General features: G+C 41.2%; 1 protein-coding gene across 1 annotated transcript; it reads right to left on the bottom strand.

Annotated features, from left to right (window-relative positions):
• Positions 1-591: 591 nt before the first annotated feature.
• LOC141111392 (uromodulin-like) lies at positions 592-17,558 on the bottom strand. Its single transcript, XM_073603651.1, has 9 exons — positions 17,513-17,558; positions 16,505-16,612; positions 13,805-14,019; positions 12,617-12,771; positions 9,645-9,884; positions 6,167-6,323; positions 5,060-5,132; positions 4,353-4,391; positions 592-951 (listed from the first exon to the last, which is right to left on the bottom strand). Exons 1-9 carry the CDS (start codon positions 17,556-17,558, stop codon positions 887-889), a joined length of 1,098 nt encoding a protein of 365 aa, XP_073459752.1. The 3' UTR covers positions 592-886.
• Between the last annotated feature and the right edge of the window lie 272 nt (positions 17,559-17,830).

The following is a 17,830-nucleotide window of genomic DNA, read 5'->3' as shown; positions in this document are numbered from 1 at the left end:
CAGGAAGAGCACCCCACTCTACATTCAGGGCACGTGCAAACCTGGGTGCTCAGCACTACAAAAACCTATGGCAGAGGTTCCATAAGAACTGTCAAAGATGGGATTTTCTCAAATTTTGGAGAGATTTTTATGTCTCTCGGATAGAACTTGGTGGGAAGTCTCTCCAATGGACACACATAGCAACAAATACCTATCAGCTGTATTAATACTTCCTCACTCTATCTAAAACAAGAATAAAAGGTTTGAGAGATTCACTTAAAGCAAAGGTACAGTATAAACACAAGTGTAGCCACAAAGGGACAGGAATCGTCTTATTCTAAGAATCAACGGGTCAAAATAAAGGTAAAAAGACTAAACAAAAAAAAAATTGCAACCACTACATCTAAGGGCCAGTGAGCTTCAATATATTACATTTTGGTTTTTGAGTTTAGCTATGCCTAAGGAGGCACCTTTCCCTGACCATAGCACCTGAAGTGACTGAATATAAATGCAAAGAAACACTGTGAATTACATTACTTTGCAGTTTATTATAAGTAAAAGAACAGTAAAAAGTACAGGGTGTGCTCTCCAGTGATACAAAATACCCATTATATTATCAACTCCATTAACCATTCTTTTCATACAATATATACATCACAATAAATAGGTCAGGTATAAAGCAGGCACATCTAAGCCAAAAAAGCAGAATATCAGCACTGAGAGATAATCAGTACACATAGCGGCAAGGGTATCTCAGGTAGGGTTATATATGATGCAGCCAACAGCATCCACAGAAACAAGAACTAGATACAAGATTCCTTCATAACTTCACTCTTCTGAGAGCATTGGGGTTGACATTACGACAAAGTCTCATGGTGTTCGGGAATCGGTATGGTCTGTTCTCAGTTTACATCAGCTTCACCAAGATCCAGGAGAAGATCAAAGCAGACAAAGTCCAAGGCATGGAGAAACCTGGAACAACACACAGGAGATATTAGGAATGTATCGGGAAGGGCTGCCATCTTTCTATGGAAGATCTTCTGTTCAGTCCTAGGCTTTCATTGTGGTTGCAGTCTGATGAAAGCCAACTTTTACACCAGATTGTGACATTGCGAGAATTTTGTTTACAAACTTTCATTGAGGGTTAATTGTGGTACAATAAGAGGTTTCAATTACAGTAAAAATAACATATAAAAGGTTATTCAGTTACATAGTTATTGAAAAATATATTGATACAATCTATCAAGGGTTTTGTACAAATAACTGTCTGTACAGTAGTGTAAAGAATATATATATTATGAAAAAAAAAATTCTAAAAAAAAATTTAACTATAGATTTGAACAAACATCTTTATTCAACAATTTGCATTTCTGAACAATACACCTCCATGTGAGAACCAAGAGTCCCATTTTTTATTATAAAATTGTATAGAGTTGTATAATAAGTGAAAGATTTTTTTCCATCTGGTTAATGGAACTAATTCTTGTTTTTAATTGATTTATTGGAACTGAAGGAGATTTCCAGATATAGGCTATGAGCCAATGAATTGCTTCACATATGGTGTGAACCAGTCTCATATGAGGTATAGACAGTCCTTTGATTTTAGTGAATATTAGATAGTTATGAAGTGTGAGATTTATTTGAGAACCTGATATCGATGTTGCAAAATTACTTAATTGATTCCATATTTGTGAGACTTTCCCATTTTCACTTTTTCACATTTCCAAAAATATGTGGGAGAATGAGAAAAGTAAGTTAAAACCTCTAAAGCACCTTTGGGGTACCGTAGGAAAAATTGCGTGTAGTTTAGTAGGTGTATAGTAAGTACCACCTAGTAAATAGTTTGGTGGCCGTCTCCCTAGTTGTAAGGGATCTGGTGCATTTGCGAAGATTTTCAATACAGGAATCCCATTCTGTGGAGAGGGATGCATTACATTCGGACTCCCATTTCTGCATGTATGGTAATTTCTCTTGAGAGGTTATGTTTACCATGTGGTGATATATATTTGAGATTAGAGGGATTTCTGACAGATTTTTTCGTGAAATGATGGAGGGTCTGTATTTGAGGTTTGGAAGTGTGAGCTAAAAAAATTGCCTAATCTGTAGCAATTTACAGTGTTCATTCTTGGGGATTTGGTACTTCCTTTGTAAAGAGGAGAAAGAAGTGAAGTTAGAATTTTCTATGAACTTACACAGATTGGTTAAATTATTATTAACCCACCATGATCACCTGAATGACCACAACATACAGGGATATATAATGTAATACTGACACATAATCACACACATAGGTTGGACTTGATGGACTTGTGTCTTTTTTCAACCTCACCTACTATGTAACTATGTAACTATGAGAAATCTATGGATCTATGCTCCTCTAATGGAAATTTAGGATCACCTATAAAGGAGGCTTGTGGTGGTGGTGGGGGGGGGGGGGGTGAGGACACGTTGGATTTTTGGTTGTAAAGTTTCCACATTTGGTATGATTGTTGTACCATCTGGTTTCTTGTTTCTTGGGTATGCAGTGGAATATTTTTACTCCACAGGAGACCTGATAATGATAAGGGGAGGATTGAATCACTCTCAAACCTGACCCATGGAATTTTTGGTACAGGCCATTGGGCCAATTGTGACCAACTGCCAGATAATACAACCATAGATCTGGTAATCCCAAACCTCCTCTGTTTTGTTGTTTATATGGTACCAATTTGGAGAAATGAGGGACATTGTGAGAATTGAAAGTGTATGTCCAACCAAAATCTTTTTTTTTTAGCATAGCATGGTGGCATTAGAGAGAATTACCCTCATTTACCATCAAGGTGACAATGGTTTTACTGGATAGAAATGAAAGGAAATGAAAGGAAAATCTGCTACAAGGACACAAACAGCAATAAAAAAGCTGATCGGTACTTTTGCCTTTCTGTTCTCTACTTAAAAAAAGTATTTTCCATTCTCTCTCTGTGCAGCTGTTGGAGATTTGCTCTCACTTCCTGTTTGATGAAACCGCTGTCACTGGGACAGTAAGCAAAGGGAAATTTCTTTAACATATCCAAAGATGTCAATAAAAGCCCAAAAGGGGTTTTTATCCTTCCTGACTATTTCTCTAAAAAAAAAATAGTGGGATATACACTTTAATGGAGAGATACCCTCCACTTTAGTTGTGTTGACCACACAGGAAGTGATGGGAAATTGGTTAAGTCGGGGGGGGGGGGGATAAATACCACCAAAAAACATTCAATTCAGGACATACATCTGTGATATTGGTCTCACAGAGCGTGTTGCACTTTCCACAGACAGCACAACAGAAGCTGTTTACCTTCAGACTGTCTCTCTCTAATTAAAAGTCTCTTTATAATTTTATAATAAAACTAATATCAGTAAATATTTAGATAAATACTAAATGTTTGCCTAGAAATACTGTATATGGATGGATAATAACCCCTGGTCATTGCCATTGTTAGAATTAGGCAGATGAAATGGGGCGAAATGGTAAATTTTACAAATCTCTTTGATGGAGTTTAATTTCTGTGTGGCCAGTAATAGAAATCTGCAAAATCTCAAAAGGAGACAATATTTTTCTTATTTTTTAATGCAAGCAGTGTACTGAACGTGACCTGGTATAGGCCTCTTGCAGTCCCTGTACAGCAGGGCCAGAGTGTGAGAGGAAGAAACAGGGCGCAGACAGGGTAGCAATCAGGTGCTGTATGCAAATGTGTTAAAAAGGAACATGCTGATATGAGGATAGTGCAGAGTGAACAGGTGGATGACCTATTCAGTGTGCTACTGCTCCTTCACTGCTTAATCAACAGACTGGGGGTGGGGAGAGGATGCCACTGTATTCCAATCTATAACAGAGAAAGTGGTGTCATCCTCCTGGCTGTGCTGTGTGGCAATTCTGTACAAAACTCAGGACTGGATGGACAGAAAAACAAAGCCTTTGGTGGGTAATATGGTCCCCTATCTGTTTTTTATGTAGAAATTTTGATAATTTCATGGAATTCAGCTTTAACCCATTTATACTGGTGGGAGCTGGTGCATTAATAGGCATTGATGCCCAAAGGCCAGTAGGAGGGTCTCCTGATCATGCTGTGCTATAATTGGCTGCATAGCAGTGACATAATCTGGGGCCAATTCTACCAACTGCTATTTGTCAGCAGTTGACTGTGAGCTTTTGGTGACAGCTCAGTCACAGTTCTGGGGGTGCTGGTGGGGCGCTCCCCAAACAAGACAGTGACACATATATGCTGGGGCTGGATGTTGAAGTCCATCAGCCCTGCCCCCACATATAAGGATATTGTTGCTATAAAGGGGTTGAACATGTTTAGCTACATCACTTTAAACCATTAAAATTCTCAATGTAAGAGATTACTTACCTCTGGCAGAACTGTTATCTAAATAGTAATTGGCTTCAGCTGGAAATAAAGAGAAACATATCTGTTAATTGGAGACCTCAACTGGACTGATATTCATTCTTCTGGACATATCGTATGATATTCACATTCACTGTAGGCTGAAATAATTGTGTAGTGATCACCATAGCAGTAAAAGCGTTTGTAATAAACCCTAACAATGGACAATTTGCTGGATTATTGGTGTGGTAAATATACAGGATGTAATGTAGATATTTGCCAGCACACCAAGGATCAGCACACGGTGGCGTCCAAACGGTTTAGTTTATTGCATGATCACAACACAAAAAGGTGCAACGTTTCGGAGTCACGCAGGACCCCTTCGTCAGGCATGTGATGTCCTGTAAATATACAGGACACACAGAGCAATTTTATTAGACCGGTGAAGGGTTAGAACCTCTGCAGTTTTTTATTACTTTGTCCCCTCTGGGACATTTTTCCTAACTTCCTGGTTAGGTGACAGGCGTCAGACAGAACAGGAAGTGAGGGGGGGGAATCTCCCCCATAGTGAACAGTAGTTAAAAATTGACAGAAGCTTTAAGCTTTTCCCCACTTTATCCAAAAGAAAAAAGAAAAAAAAAAATGTTTTGTCTGGAGTTGGACTTTAATATTTGTGACTAAAGGAACACGGAACACGACTGTAACAAAACTGTGACCATGAGATGACTTACATGCATCCAAATAGATGCTGACTCTTCCTGCAATGTCCGGGGAAACATCTGACTTGGATTGAGGGCTGCAGGTCTGTAAGGAAATAAAAGTCATTCAACAGAAATTCCAGACAAGTAAAATTGATGAAGGATCTGCAAATTGTATCCAAGAAACACCCCAACTATGCTAAAGTCACAAAGTTCCTTTACCTGTATTAGCCCCACAAAGGAAACAGTGGAGAATGCGGGCACACCAGGTTCTTCCATCACTCCAATGGTGAGACTTCCCTGGAATAGTTTGCATTCTCCTTCCACATTGGTTTCAGTCTCTCTAAGCCATATTCTCCAATCACCTATTTATCCTACATTGTATTGGGGCAGCATCACCATCAATTGTCTGTTAGGAATGAGCCTGAGGCCATAAATTGTCTTTGTTAGGGATGAGCATGACACCATCAATTGTCTTTGTTAGGGATGAGCATAACACCATCAATTGTCTTTGTTAGGGATGAGCATGACACCATCAATGGTCTTTGTTAGGGATGGGCTTGGGTTTGGGCCTAACTCTAGCTCATCCCATGTTATATCTACAGCAGATGGGCAGAACTGTGAATTGTGGTGGTGGTATCATATCAGAAGCCAGCATATGATTTAATTTGTCACTTCTGTGTGGAGTTGGCCATGAATTCAGCAACTGTGCTCATTACACACAGCAATGTTCTACCTGCTTGGTTAGCAGCAGCAGATCAAGTAATCAAGAGGGAAGCCGGTAGGTATCTTTATGTTTGGTGTGCAATTTTCAAAAGAAATATTTTCCATAAAAACCTCCAAGCATCCTAAAAATGTCATACAATGATTACAAAACCAACTGTGGACATTTGGACAGCACAGTGGCTTGATGGTTAGCACTCTTGTCTTGTAGCACTCAATTCAAATGCCAGTCAGGACACTATCTGCATGGAGTTTGCATGTTCTTCTTGTGTTGGTGTCCTCCAATGACATGTTGGTAGAATGTTTGGCTCCTGTCTAAACTGGTGCTAGTACGTGTGTGTATGGATAAAGAATCCCAGACTGCTCCTTCAGGCACAGAAATCACAGAACATCCTCTATGTGTATGTTGAGTCTTACCGGGGTACAATCAGTAGTGCAGAGTGAAAGATCGGCATAGAGATAGACGGTGTTAGAACTGGTAATCTGGAAGACTTTCATAGCAAAGCGAGATTCAGTGCCATTTCCATTGTAAGTTTGTGTTAGCTGGTCAGAAGATATTTGGCTAGATGGGCACCTGGATAGAGAAACCATTTATTAGTTTTCAGTTACTATAATCTAAAGAAGAGAACACAATACTGGAACATACTATTAGAGCTGAACAATATATGGGCTGTGCTCATTATATATATATTATCTCACAAAAGTAAGTACACCCCCCACATTTTTGTAAATATTTTCTTCTATCTTTTCATGTGACAACACTGAAGAAATGACATTTTGCTACAATGTAAAGTAGTGAGTGTACAGCTTGTATAACAGTGTAAATTTGCTGTCCCCTCAAAATAACTCAACACACAGCCATTAATGTCTAAACCGCTGGCAAAAAAAAGTGAGTACACCCCTAAGTGAAAATGTCCAAATTGGGCCCAAAGTGTCAATATTTTGTGTGGCCACCATTATTTTCCAGCACTGCCTTAACCCTCTTGGGCATGGAGGTCACCAGAGCTTCACAGGTTGTCACTGGAGTCCTCTTCCCCTCCTCCATGAGGACATCACAGAGCTGGTGGATGTTAGAGACCTTGCGCTCCTCCACCTTCTGTTTCAGGATGTCCCACAGATGATCAATAGGGTTTAGGTCTGGAGACATGCTTGGCCAGTCCATCACCTTTACTGCTTCTTTAGCAAGGCAGTGGTCATCTTGGAGGTGTGTTTGGGGTCCTTATTATGTTGGAATACTGCCCTGCGGCCCAGTCTCTGAAGGGAGGGGGATTGTGCTCTGCTTCAGTATGTCACAGTACATGTTGGCATTCATGGTTCCCTCAATGATCTGTAGCTCCCCAGTGTCGGCAGCACTCATGCAGCCCCAGACCATGACACTCCCACCACCATGCTTGACTGTAATCAAGACACACTTGTCTTTGTACTCCTCACCTGGTTTCCGCCACACACGCTTGTCACCATCTGAACCAAATAAGTTTATCTTGGTCTCATCAGACCACAGGACATGGTTCCAGTAACCCATGTCCTTAGTCTGATTGTCTTCAGCAAACTGTTTGCAGGCTTTCTTGTGCATCATCTTTAGAAGAGGCTTCCTTCTGGGATGACAGCCATGCAGACCAATTTGATGCAGTGTGCGGCGTATGGTCTGAACACTGACAGGCTGACCCTCCACCCCTTCAATCTCTGCAGCAATGCTGGCAGCACTCATACGTCTATTTCCCAAAGACAACCTCTGGATATGACACTGAGCATGTGACCTCAACTTCTTTGGTCAACCATGGCGAGGCCTGTTCTGAGTGGAACCTGTCCTGTTAAACTGCTGTATGGTCTTGGCCACCGTGCTGCAGCTCAGTTTCAGGGTCTTGGCAATCTTCTTATAGCCTAGGCCATCTTTATGTAGAGCAACAATTCTTTTTTCAGATCCTCAGAGAGTTCTTTGCCATGAGGTGCCATGTTGAACTTCCAGTGACCAGTATGAGAGAGTAAGAGCGATAACACCAAATTTAACACACCTGCTCCCCATTCACACCTGAGACCTTTTAACACTAAAGAGTCACATGTCAACGGGGAGGGAAAATGGCTAATTGGGCCCAATTTGGAGATTTTCACTTAGGGGTGTACTCACTTTTGTTGCCAGCGGTTTAGACATTAATGGCTGTGTGTTGAGTTATTTTGAGGGGACAGCACATTTACACTGTTATACAAGCTGTACACTCACTACTTTACATTGTAGCAAAGTGTCATTTCTTCAGTGTTGTCACATGAAAAGATAGAATAAAATATTTGCAAAAATGTGAGGGGTGTACTTACTTTTGTGAGATACTGTATATATATATATATATATATATATATAGACAATACATGGCATGTCTTCATTATTTTATATGTACACTATATTATAGCTGTAAAAATAATGTGTTCGTTACATTGTTTCTGTTACTCAGCATTAGTCTTCAACTTACATTTTTTATTGGTGGGATCATTGTGCCATACACAAGAAATGAATACATGCGCTGTGACCCATATTTCTTCATACCTCAGACCTACTCACACCTACACATTTTTCCCCTTAATGCGTTTTCCATTGGGATTAATGAAATGCATCAAATTGCATGTTAACAAATGTTCGTTGTTTTCAACCAATCCACACCAACACATTGCTGTGAACTGGGCCTGTTGAAAACAATGGATTGTCAATGTGTTGGGCCTGCTTTGAGCAAATCAGCCCGTCAACAGGGGGTGCAAATGGGCCCTTCAATGGAAAACACATCAAGCCAAAACATATAAGTGTTAATTCCAGCCTTAATTAAAATTTTGTATCATTTCAAAAGAGCTCTGTAGTTGTAACTTTTATTTTATAATCAATGAGCAGTGTGGGAAAGGGTTAGATCCTTGATGTCTTGCTGTGAAAGCCAAGCACAAAGATGGTTGGATTGTCCACCAATCATCAATGTAATGAGTCCGGCACCTCTGCCTACACCCAAGTTTTTGACTCTCTGATGAAGGCGGGCTCCTTAACACCCCCCGAAATGTGTTGGCATGTTCTTATTTCCATACCGAATCCCTTCTCAAGGCTTGTATTGCTGTCCGATCCAAAATTTCCCTTCACATCCTGCTGAGGACACAAAGTGATGAAAAGTCTCTCCAGTGAGGACATAGAGATCAAGCAATGTGTTGAGGAGTATAAATCTCTTGGCTGTTTTTTGCTGTCTATGTCCTACTGTCTTTATGGCCTCACAAGCATGGATCAGCAAGAAGAATGTGCCTCAAAGGAGACGCAGACACCTCAAAAGGGTCTTAATGCCGTGTACACACGACCGGTTTTGCCGTTGAAATAAACTCTGAAGGTTTCTCCGATGGAGTTCCGACGGAATTCCACTCAAGCTGTCTTGCATACACACGGTCACACCAAATTCCGACCGTCCAGAACATGGTGACGTACAACACGTACGACAGGGCTAGAAAATGGAAGTCCAATAGCCAGTAGCCAATAGCTTCCGTCTCATACTATAGAACGTGTTCTCTATCTAAGCCCGTCTGAATTTTCAACAGAAAAAGTCCGATGGGGCATACACACGGTCGGAATATACGATGAAAAGCTCCCATCAGGCTCTTTCTGTCGGAAATTCCGCTCGTGTGTACGCGGCATAAGCCCTTCCCCGCCTTATCAAAAACTGAACAAAGAGTTGATTTTAGTTGGGCTTTAAAGATAAACTCCAGGAATGATGTCACTTTAAAAAGTTGCTTGACCAGATTAGTTAAGAACCTCATGCCAACACTGCGGCAACCTACCTCCTAATGTGATATATTGTTCTCGACATTTCGAGAATTATTTCTGTAGTCAACGTGTACAAAGAACACAGAGGTCTACTAACCCAGTGCACTGTGTACTTACCCGTTCTGAAGAAGATAGTACTTTTGGGTGCTTGAATCGGTAGCAGAGGCATAAATATTCACCACTTTGAGTTTAAAGGTGTTCACATCCAGACCTGGTACTTGCACTGAAAGGTAAATAATATCTTCCACAGTCAGGGTGTCGGAGTCTTTGAGAGTGGTCGCATATGAGCTATCTTTATAGGCCATCATTACAGCTGCATAACTTCCATTTCCTGTAGGGCCGGTTATTACTGTGGTCCTAGAAAATAGACACAAGACAAAGGTTACCTACCTACAAACCCTTACAGGTATGTGGTCATGCATCAATGATATTCTACAGAGAACTGACATTATTTGCACTGAAGATACAGAAGGACCACCCTATTAGATATCTTCTTCAGCTCTGCGTATACTGATGGAAGCGATTGAGCTGATATACAATTTCAAATGCACCACAATGGTTTAAAATTAATTTGCTTAAGAACTAGACAAATAAAGATACCTTAAAGGAAATGTAGAGCCAAAGCTTTTTTTTAGGTGGCTCACAGCCACGCTTACTTTTGCTCTCCTATTACCCAGGCTATTGTTTGCTATCACATGACATGGCAGAACCACTCCAAGCTCTGGAAGGATCCTGACAATATTGTCAAGATGCGCCCAGCTGCCTGATTGACAGCTGACTCTGCCTCTCAGAGCATGGCTGAGAGCAGGAGCCAGCTGCACCTGCAATGAGGGCTGGAGGGGCAGAGTAGAGAGCGGTGACAGACAGTCACCACTCTCTGCTCCGAGCAGACTGAGAGTGATTGGTAGCCATTTGATCGCTCATTTCTCGGTCTTAGAGCCGACATGGGGCAACTGCAGAATCACACTGATACAACAGCATAAAGATGAGTATGTATGTTAATTTTTCCTTTTTAAATCCATACATCTCCTTTAAGTGACCTTGTCGGGTTGGATGTAAAGAAATGTGGAAGAGCTTTCATACTCCACCAAACTCTTCAATATTCAACATCTCTGGAAGTGTACCTGTGTCCCAGAACATGCCAAGGTTCCTTCTCTGACCCCAATGTCACTTTAGGACTCAGCAGTGTCGTAGGGTGAGGTGGAAGGAACCATGCAGCGTGGCAGGGGACACACAAGCGTTGAATGCCAAAGAGTCTCATGGAGGCTGCAGCACTGAAGCACAGGGAAGGTAGGAGACACGAGTTATAAAAACTCTTCTATTGCAGGGACATTTCCTCCCAATTTGACAGGGTCACTTGGAAACACTTGGCAGAGATGGCTTACACCCATGTGTCCTCAGAGAGCTGAGCTCAGTTATATTTAAGATTTTGTTTCTAATTTATTGAGGTTTGGGGCAAGGCCAGTTTAGTGCCTTTGTTTAAAAACGGAATGAGATCTTCAGCTAGTAAATACAGACCTGTGAGCTTAATATCTACTGCAGGGAAGTTATTTGAAGGTTTGCTTAAAGTGGAACTTTACAATTTGATAAAAAATTAATGTTCTTTAACAAAAAATACATTCCACATTAATAATTATGCTACCAAAATTAGTGCGTGCTGTAAATTTCCTCCAGCATTGTTCCTGTTTCTTCTTTCTGGAGGCCGCCATTTTGCTGAAGACCAGAGCCCCCTAACCAGCAGTAAATCTTTAAGCTGTCAGCAGATTGGACTCTAGTTGCTCTGATTTTAGGCACAGTGCTGAAAATTAGAGAATAACTGAGCATGTGCAGAGCAGGGTGAGACAGGGTATTACTGGATTTTAAACGGTATAGGCAATTAATTTTAATGTTTTACATAGCTATGCCTGCAAAAGGGAACAGCCTGAAGTGGACTTTTGGACCGCCCACCGTAGATTTACGTCACAAATTTGATGTTAAATACCGCTGTTTTGGCAGCAGCTAGCTTCCGTAACCCTGGCATTTTCTTCAACAGCGGGCGGTCCGCTATAAGATAAAATTGGTCTCCGCGACGGATTCGCCGCACGATCACTTTCATCGACGGCGGGAGAGGTGCCCACCCCACCTCCCGCCGCGTCCCGGTTGTTTCCGCCATTTACCGGATCCGATGCTGTCCCCTGAGAGGCAGGAAGTCGAGTGAGGGAATGATGGCCCCCACTCAACTCAATGCCATTAGATGACGGAAGTGATGTCAAACGTCACTTTCACCCAACAGCCTTAAAAGGGACGTTTTTTTTCGAAACCAAAAAAACATTTTTTTCAAAAATTTTAATTGCATTTTAGTGTAAAAAATTTCTGACCCCAGATCTCACATTAAAGAGGTCCTGTCATCCTTCATCCTTGTAATAGGAACAAAAGTGATCCAATTTTTTCTTTTTTAAAGGGACAGTGTAAAAATAAAAGATAAAAAGTAAAATAAATAAGAAAAAAATAATTTAAAGCGCCCCTTCCCTCCGTGCTCGCATACAGAAGCGAACGCATATGTAAACAGTGTTCAAACCACGCATGTGAGGTATCGCCGCGATCGTTAGAACAAGAGCAATAATTCTAGCAAAAGACCTCCTCTGTAACTCAAAACTGGTAACCTGTAGAAAAATTTAAATGTCACCTATGGAGATTTTTATGGGTCAATGTTTGTCGCTCATTCCACGAGCGGGCGCAATTTTGAAGCATGACAGGTTGGGTATTAATTTACTCGGCATAACATTATCTTTCACAGTATAAAAAAATTTTGGACTAACTTTACTGTTTTCTTATTTTTTTATTTTAAAAAAGTGTATTTTTTCCCCCAAAAAATTGCGTTTGTAAGACCGCTGCGCAAAATACGGTGTGACATAAAGTGTTGCAACGACCTCCATTTTATTCTCTAGGGTGTTTGGGAAAAAAATATATGATGTTTGGGGGTTCTAAGTAATTTTCTAGCAAAAAAAAAAAACGGGCCACTTACACAAGAATATGTGCTAGAATGCAAAATTCATAAGAGATAATTAGCATGGATTCCTGAAAGACCGACATTATGTCATAATAATTACCCGAGTATTGGGCGCAGAGTCACATTAAGAGCGACATTTATATACAGCGGGTAAGAGCAGGAAATATTCATGACAGCGTCATTTGCTACTCGGATTGGATTAGTCTTGGCAAAAAACGACAGCTGATTTGTGTATGTGACGTGGGTTGAATTTATCTGTAGAGAGAAGAAGCACAGAAGTCATTAATCAGGGTCAGAAAACCGCCATACAGTAATCTGCACATTAGCAAACAGTTACTATTAATGTCAGTGTATTCTCCGACCAGTCAAAAAAGGAAGTCTCCAATTTTGCTAAAGCAGAACTCCGGCCCAAAACAAACAGATTCAAATTAATAGCACAAAGATAAAACAACAAAAGTAGCTTTTACTGCAATATTCAACTTCAATGCAGAGATTTCCCCCTGCGGTACTTTTTGTTCCCATTTTCTCTGCTCACTCTGATGGCCACTTTCTCTGAGCCCAGATCCCCTTGGGACCCCCCCCCACCCTTAGTCTGTGACTGGACAGTGAAAGGAGAAGCAGAGGACTGATTAGCTCATCTCTCTGTCACTCTGTTCTCTCCTCCTATCAACATAATCTTTGTCAGCTTATGAACTAACTGGCTATTTGAGTTGTTCTCTTTCCCCCGGGCCTGAGTTGTACAGGGACTGCACCAGGCTGAAACCAGATCACATTGAGGAACTTATACTGCTTGTATTAAAAAAATAAATTTAATTATGACAATGAATAAAGCATTGTTATGTGTGTCAGGATTTGGCTCCTCCCTGTGGGTGTCTCCTTTAACTAGCCAACTGCTAGAGAGAGACATCCATACATGTGCGCCCTCAACTCGGCTGTGTGTTTCTTTTCAAACACACAGAGCCCAGCAAGCCACGCCCCTGCTTCCTCCTCCCAGGCAGCTGCAGGAGCCAATCACACCCCTTCCTTCACTATCTCATCTACAAATGGCAGTTCAGGGAATGGGGCAGTTCTTGGAGGACCTGGTGAAAGTCACAAGGAGCACCAGGTATGTAGAGGACAAAACACTCTTCTGGGGATAAAAACAACAATAAAGACATGACAAGGGTTCTAATTCTTCTCTATTCTATTCAAACTCTAAATGATCACATTTTTGTCTATACAGACTTTAATGTATCTATTTTTACTTCTCTTGTATAACAAACAGTCAGACCGTGTCAGGAGAACTTACCACATGAACTGTGTTACAGGTAGAATTTGTCACTGGATAATGAAGGGTCATCTCCGAATTCCCATCTACAAACTCTCTTACTGCAAAACACTCGGAGTTGGTGCCATTCAGTGTTATATAGGACGTATTATAACCTTGTGCTTCCAACCAACATTTTGACACTTGTATATTGAACTTTGCTCCAGTACAAGTAAGATTTGGAGATGGACGGCTTCCTGAAAAAAGAGTAAATTCATTCAGGATTTCTGAGATGTACATTATACTCTATAGGGGGTTTCTATATATACCCACTTTAGGGTATCAGGAGTGACCAGGGACTGGGGAGAAAGCTGGCATGAAGTCAAAGATTTACATCCCAATTAAACTTTCAGTTTACATACAAAACACTGACTGTTGGTGGTCAGTGTAGTGCCCCCTTACATTGGTGGTCAGTGTAGTGCCCCCTTACATTGGTAATCAGTGTAGTGCCCCCTTACATTGGTTATCAGTGTAGTGCCCCTTACATTGATGATCAGTGTAGTGCCCCTTACATTGATGATCAGTGTAGTGTCTCCTTACATTGGTGATCAGTGTAGTGCCCCCTTACATTGATGGTCAGTGTAGTGTCCCCTTACATTGGTGGTCAGTGTAGTGTCCCCTTACATTGGTGGTCAGTGTAGTGCCCCCTTACATTGATGATCAGTGTAGTGTCTCCTTACATTGATGGTCAGTGTAGTCCCCCTTACATTGGTGGTCAGTGTAGTGCCCCCTTGCATTGGTGATCAGTGTAGTGTCTCCTTACATTGATGATCAGTGTAGTCCCCCTTACATTGATGGTCAGTGTGGTGCCCCCTTACATTGGTGGTCACTGTAGTAACCCCTTACATTGATGATCAGTGTAGTCCCCCTTACATTGATGGTCAGTGTAGTGCCTCTTTACATTGATGGTCAGTGTAGTGCCCCTTACTTTGGTGATCAGTGTAGTGCCCCCTTACATTGATGGTCAGTGTAGTGCCACCTTACATTGATGATCAGTGTAGTGCCCCCTTACATTGGTGATCAGTGTAGTGCCCCCTTGCATTGGTGATCAGTGTAGTGTCTCCTTACATTGATGATCAGTGTAGTGCTCCCTGACATTGATGGTCAGTGTGGTGCCCCCTTACATTGGTGGTCACTGTAGTAACCGCTTACACTGATGATCAGTGTAGTCCCCCTTACATTGATGGTCAGTGTAGTGCCTCTTTACATTGATGGTCAGTGTAGTGCCCCCTTACATTGATGATCAGTGTAGTGCCCCTTACTTTGGTGATCAGTGTAGTGCCCCCTTACATTGATGGTCAGTGTAGTGCCACCTTACATTGATGATCAGTGTAGTGCCCCCTTACATTGGTGATCAGTGTAGTGCCCCCTGACATTGATGGTCAGTGTAGTGCCCCTTACTTTGGTGATCAGTGTAGTGCCCCCTTACATTGATGGTCAGTGTAGTGCCACCTTACATTGGTGATCAGTGTAGTGCCCCCTTACATTGATGATCAGTGTAGTGCCCCCTGACATTGCTGATCAGTGTAGTGCCCCCTTACATTGGTAATCAGTGTAGTGCCCCCTTACATTGGTGATCAGTGTAGTGCCCCCTTACATTGGTGATCAGTGTAGTGCCCCCTGACATTGATGGTCAGTGTGGTGCCCCCTGACATTGATGATCAGTGTAGTGCCCCCTTATATTGATGATCAGTGCAGTGCTCCCTTACATTGATGATCAGTGTAGTGCCCCTTACATTGATGATCAGTGTAGTGCCCCCTTACATTGATGATCAGTGTAGAGTCTCCTTACATTGATGATCAGTGTAGTGCCCCTTACATTGATGATCAGTGTAGTGCCCCTTACATTGATGATCAGTGTAGTGTCTCCTTACATTGATGATCAGTGTAGTGTCTCCTTACATTGATGATCAGTGTAGTGTACCTTACATTGGTGATCAGAAGGGATGAACTTAAGGTGCTATCTTAACACATCTACCTTGGATTTTCAGGCATTTGGATCCCAACATTGACTATTTGGCCATGTTCATAAATGGTCATTGATGTCTCCTGAGAGACTCCTGTATGTCTCTTGTATACCCCAGCTATCCCCGCCAGACCTGTCATTCAGTGAGTGAAGCAATGAGACCAGACTTATCTGAGAGACAGAATTTGCTCAAAGAATTCCAAGCAACCTCTGAAGGAACCGTATGGTTCTACAGAACCCTGGTTCAGAAAGTCTGGTATTGGGAGCACACAGGAGTCCTTTAGAAGCAGATGACTCTTTCTTAGGATTTCTGTTATACAGACCTCCCCCCAGCCACAAATCTCGGTGCAAATAGTGATTGTTCCATTGGGAAGAAGGTAAGCCAACTTCTGTGGTTATAGTTTCAACTTCCATCTCCATATTACCCACAGCAATCCAATTGTGCATGTTTATGTGACAGTCAGCCAACAGACAGTCAGATTATACTTCTACTATCCACCAATCAAATGTGGGACAAGCCTGGGGGGGGGGCTCATTCACACCGGGGCGCTTCATTGCAGTTCACTTTACAGCCGTGTGTAAACGGGCCATTACACTTTCACATTATGTACTATGTGTGTTACATGGACCACCTCATATGGTTTATGGGAAAATGCAATATTTGGTTGCAAAAGGCACTAGACCCATTGTGACCATTGTATTATAGCATACCATACCTGATGTAAATGTGTAGAAAGTTGTATTGCACTCGCAGGTATTAGTAATATTGTTACAAATCTCATCTGTAGCACAGGTAACACCTCCACAGGTCAGAGACGCAGCCACTGGAGAGACAGAAAAAAACATGAAAGTACATCCTGTGTTCCTGTGTGGAAGTCTAAACAGATCTCAAATCCATCTACTAAATATGTAATACAAGGATCAAAATAAATAAATCAGAGATAATGTCCGCTTTGTTTCAAAGTGTTTAATAACAATTCAATTTGTGTCAAATTGCTACAACTTGTATCCAAATGTTCCAATATACAAACTTGTTTCAAAAGTTTTACATTTCATAAACAAAGTGCTCAATGTGTTGTGTTCCCCGTGTTCATGAATAAGGCAAGGTTCACATATATGCGGATGCAGGAATGTGTGAGAATCAAAGGCATTCCGACACCTGCAGGCAAACCGTGCTGCTAATAAATGTCTGCCATTAATTCTTAATTAGTTTTGTTATATCTGTTGATCCTGCCAGAAATTCAGAGCTTCCCTGTGTACTCTGTAGTCTTATTTCAAACAGTGTGATCAGTCCTGCCTGGGTTACTTCTGTGAGCTACAGAACCTCTTCCACCTATGTTATGCAGGTGACGAAAGGTGGAGGTGTTTTGTGGCTCTAAAGCAATTACACTGTTTGTTCATAGACACAATATGGTGGTGGTGGTGGTGGTGGGGGGGGGGGTAATGTAACAGGAAGGCTGGCAGGATCACTAGGTGAAAATATGTGAAAGAAGGCTGAAAAAAAAAAGAAAACGAAAGCAGCTGCCACTAAGGACCAGTAAGCTGCAATATATTATATTTTAATTCTTTGGTTTATATACACTTCAATTAGAGAACGGATCTTCCTCATTCTTTTTCTGTCCATTTGCCCTTCCCCGATCGTACCCTCCAATTTCTGGGAACGATCGACGTCTCTGTATTCCAAATGTGTTATTAAAGGATAAAAGGAGACAAACTTCACTCACCAGCCATGACAGCGCACAGTACAGATAGCAGTAGTGTTGTCTTCATGGTGATCAGGGAACCTAAAAATAATTTCCTATATGAGTAACCAATTTCTGTATTTGACTTCACAAAAATACAAAAACAATAATAATAATAACATTAAAAAGGTCTTACAGAGTTTTGCATTTTTTTTACGTATAGTTTTATACAGTAAAAGTCAAAATAAAAATAAAATATGTATATATATATATATTATTAATGTATAACTACCAATAAACAATACGATTTAAATCTGTAAAGCAATACAGTAAAATCCATTATAACACAAAATAAATACA

The sequence above is a fragment of the Aquarana catesbeiana genome, linkage group LG10, assembly GCF_042186555.1.
Source record: "Aquarana catesbeiana isolate 2022-GZ linkage group LG10, ASM4218655v1, whole genome shotgun sequence".
In the NCBI taxonomy this organism is placed as follows: domain Eukaryota; kingdom Metazoa; phylum Chordata; class Amphibia; order Anura; family Ranidae; genus Aquarana; species Aquarana catesbeiana.
This window is presented reverse-complemented; position numbering and strand designations above follow the sequence as displayed.

Coding starts and splice junctions, on each gene's coding strand:
- LOC141111392 (XM_073603651.1), bottom strand. CDS start 17,558: ATGAAGACAACACTACTGCTATCTGTACTGTGCGCTGTCATGGCTG. Junction 16,613..17,512: donor ACTGTGCGCTGTCATGGCTG/GTGAGTGAAGTT, acceptor CTGTCTCTCCAG/TGGCTGCGTCTCTGACCTGT. Junction 14,020..16,504: donor TTTCTACACATTTACATCAG/GTATGGTATGCT, acceptor CTCTTTTTTCAG/GAAGCCGTCCATCTCCAAAT.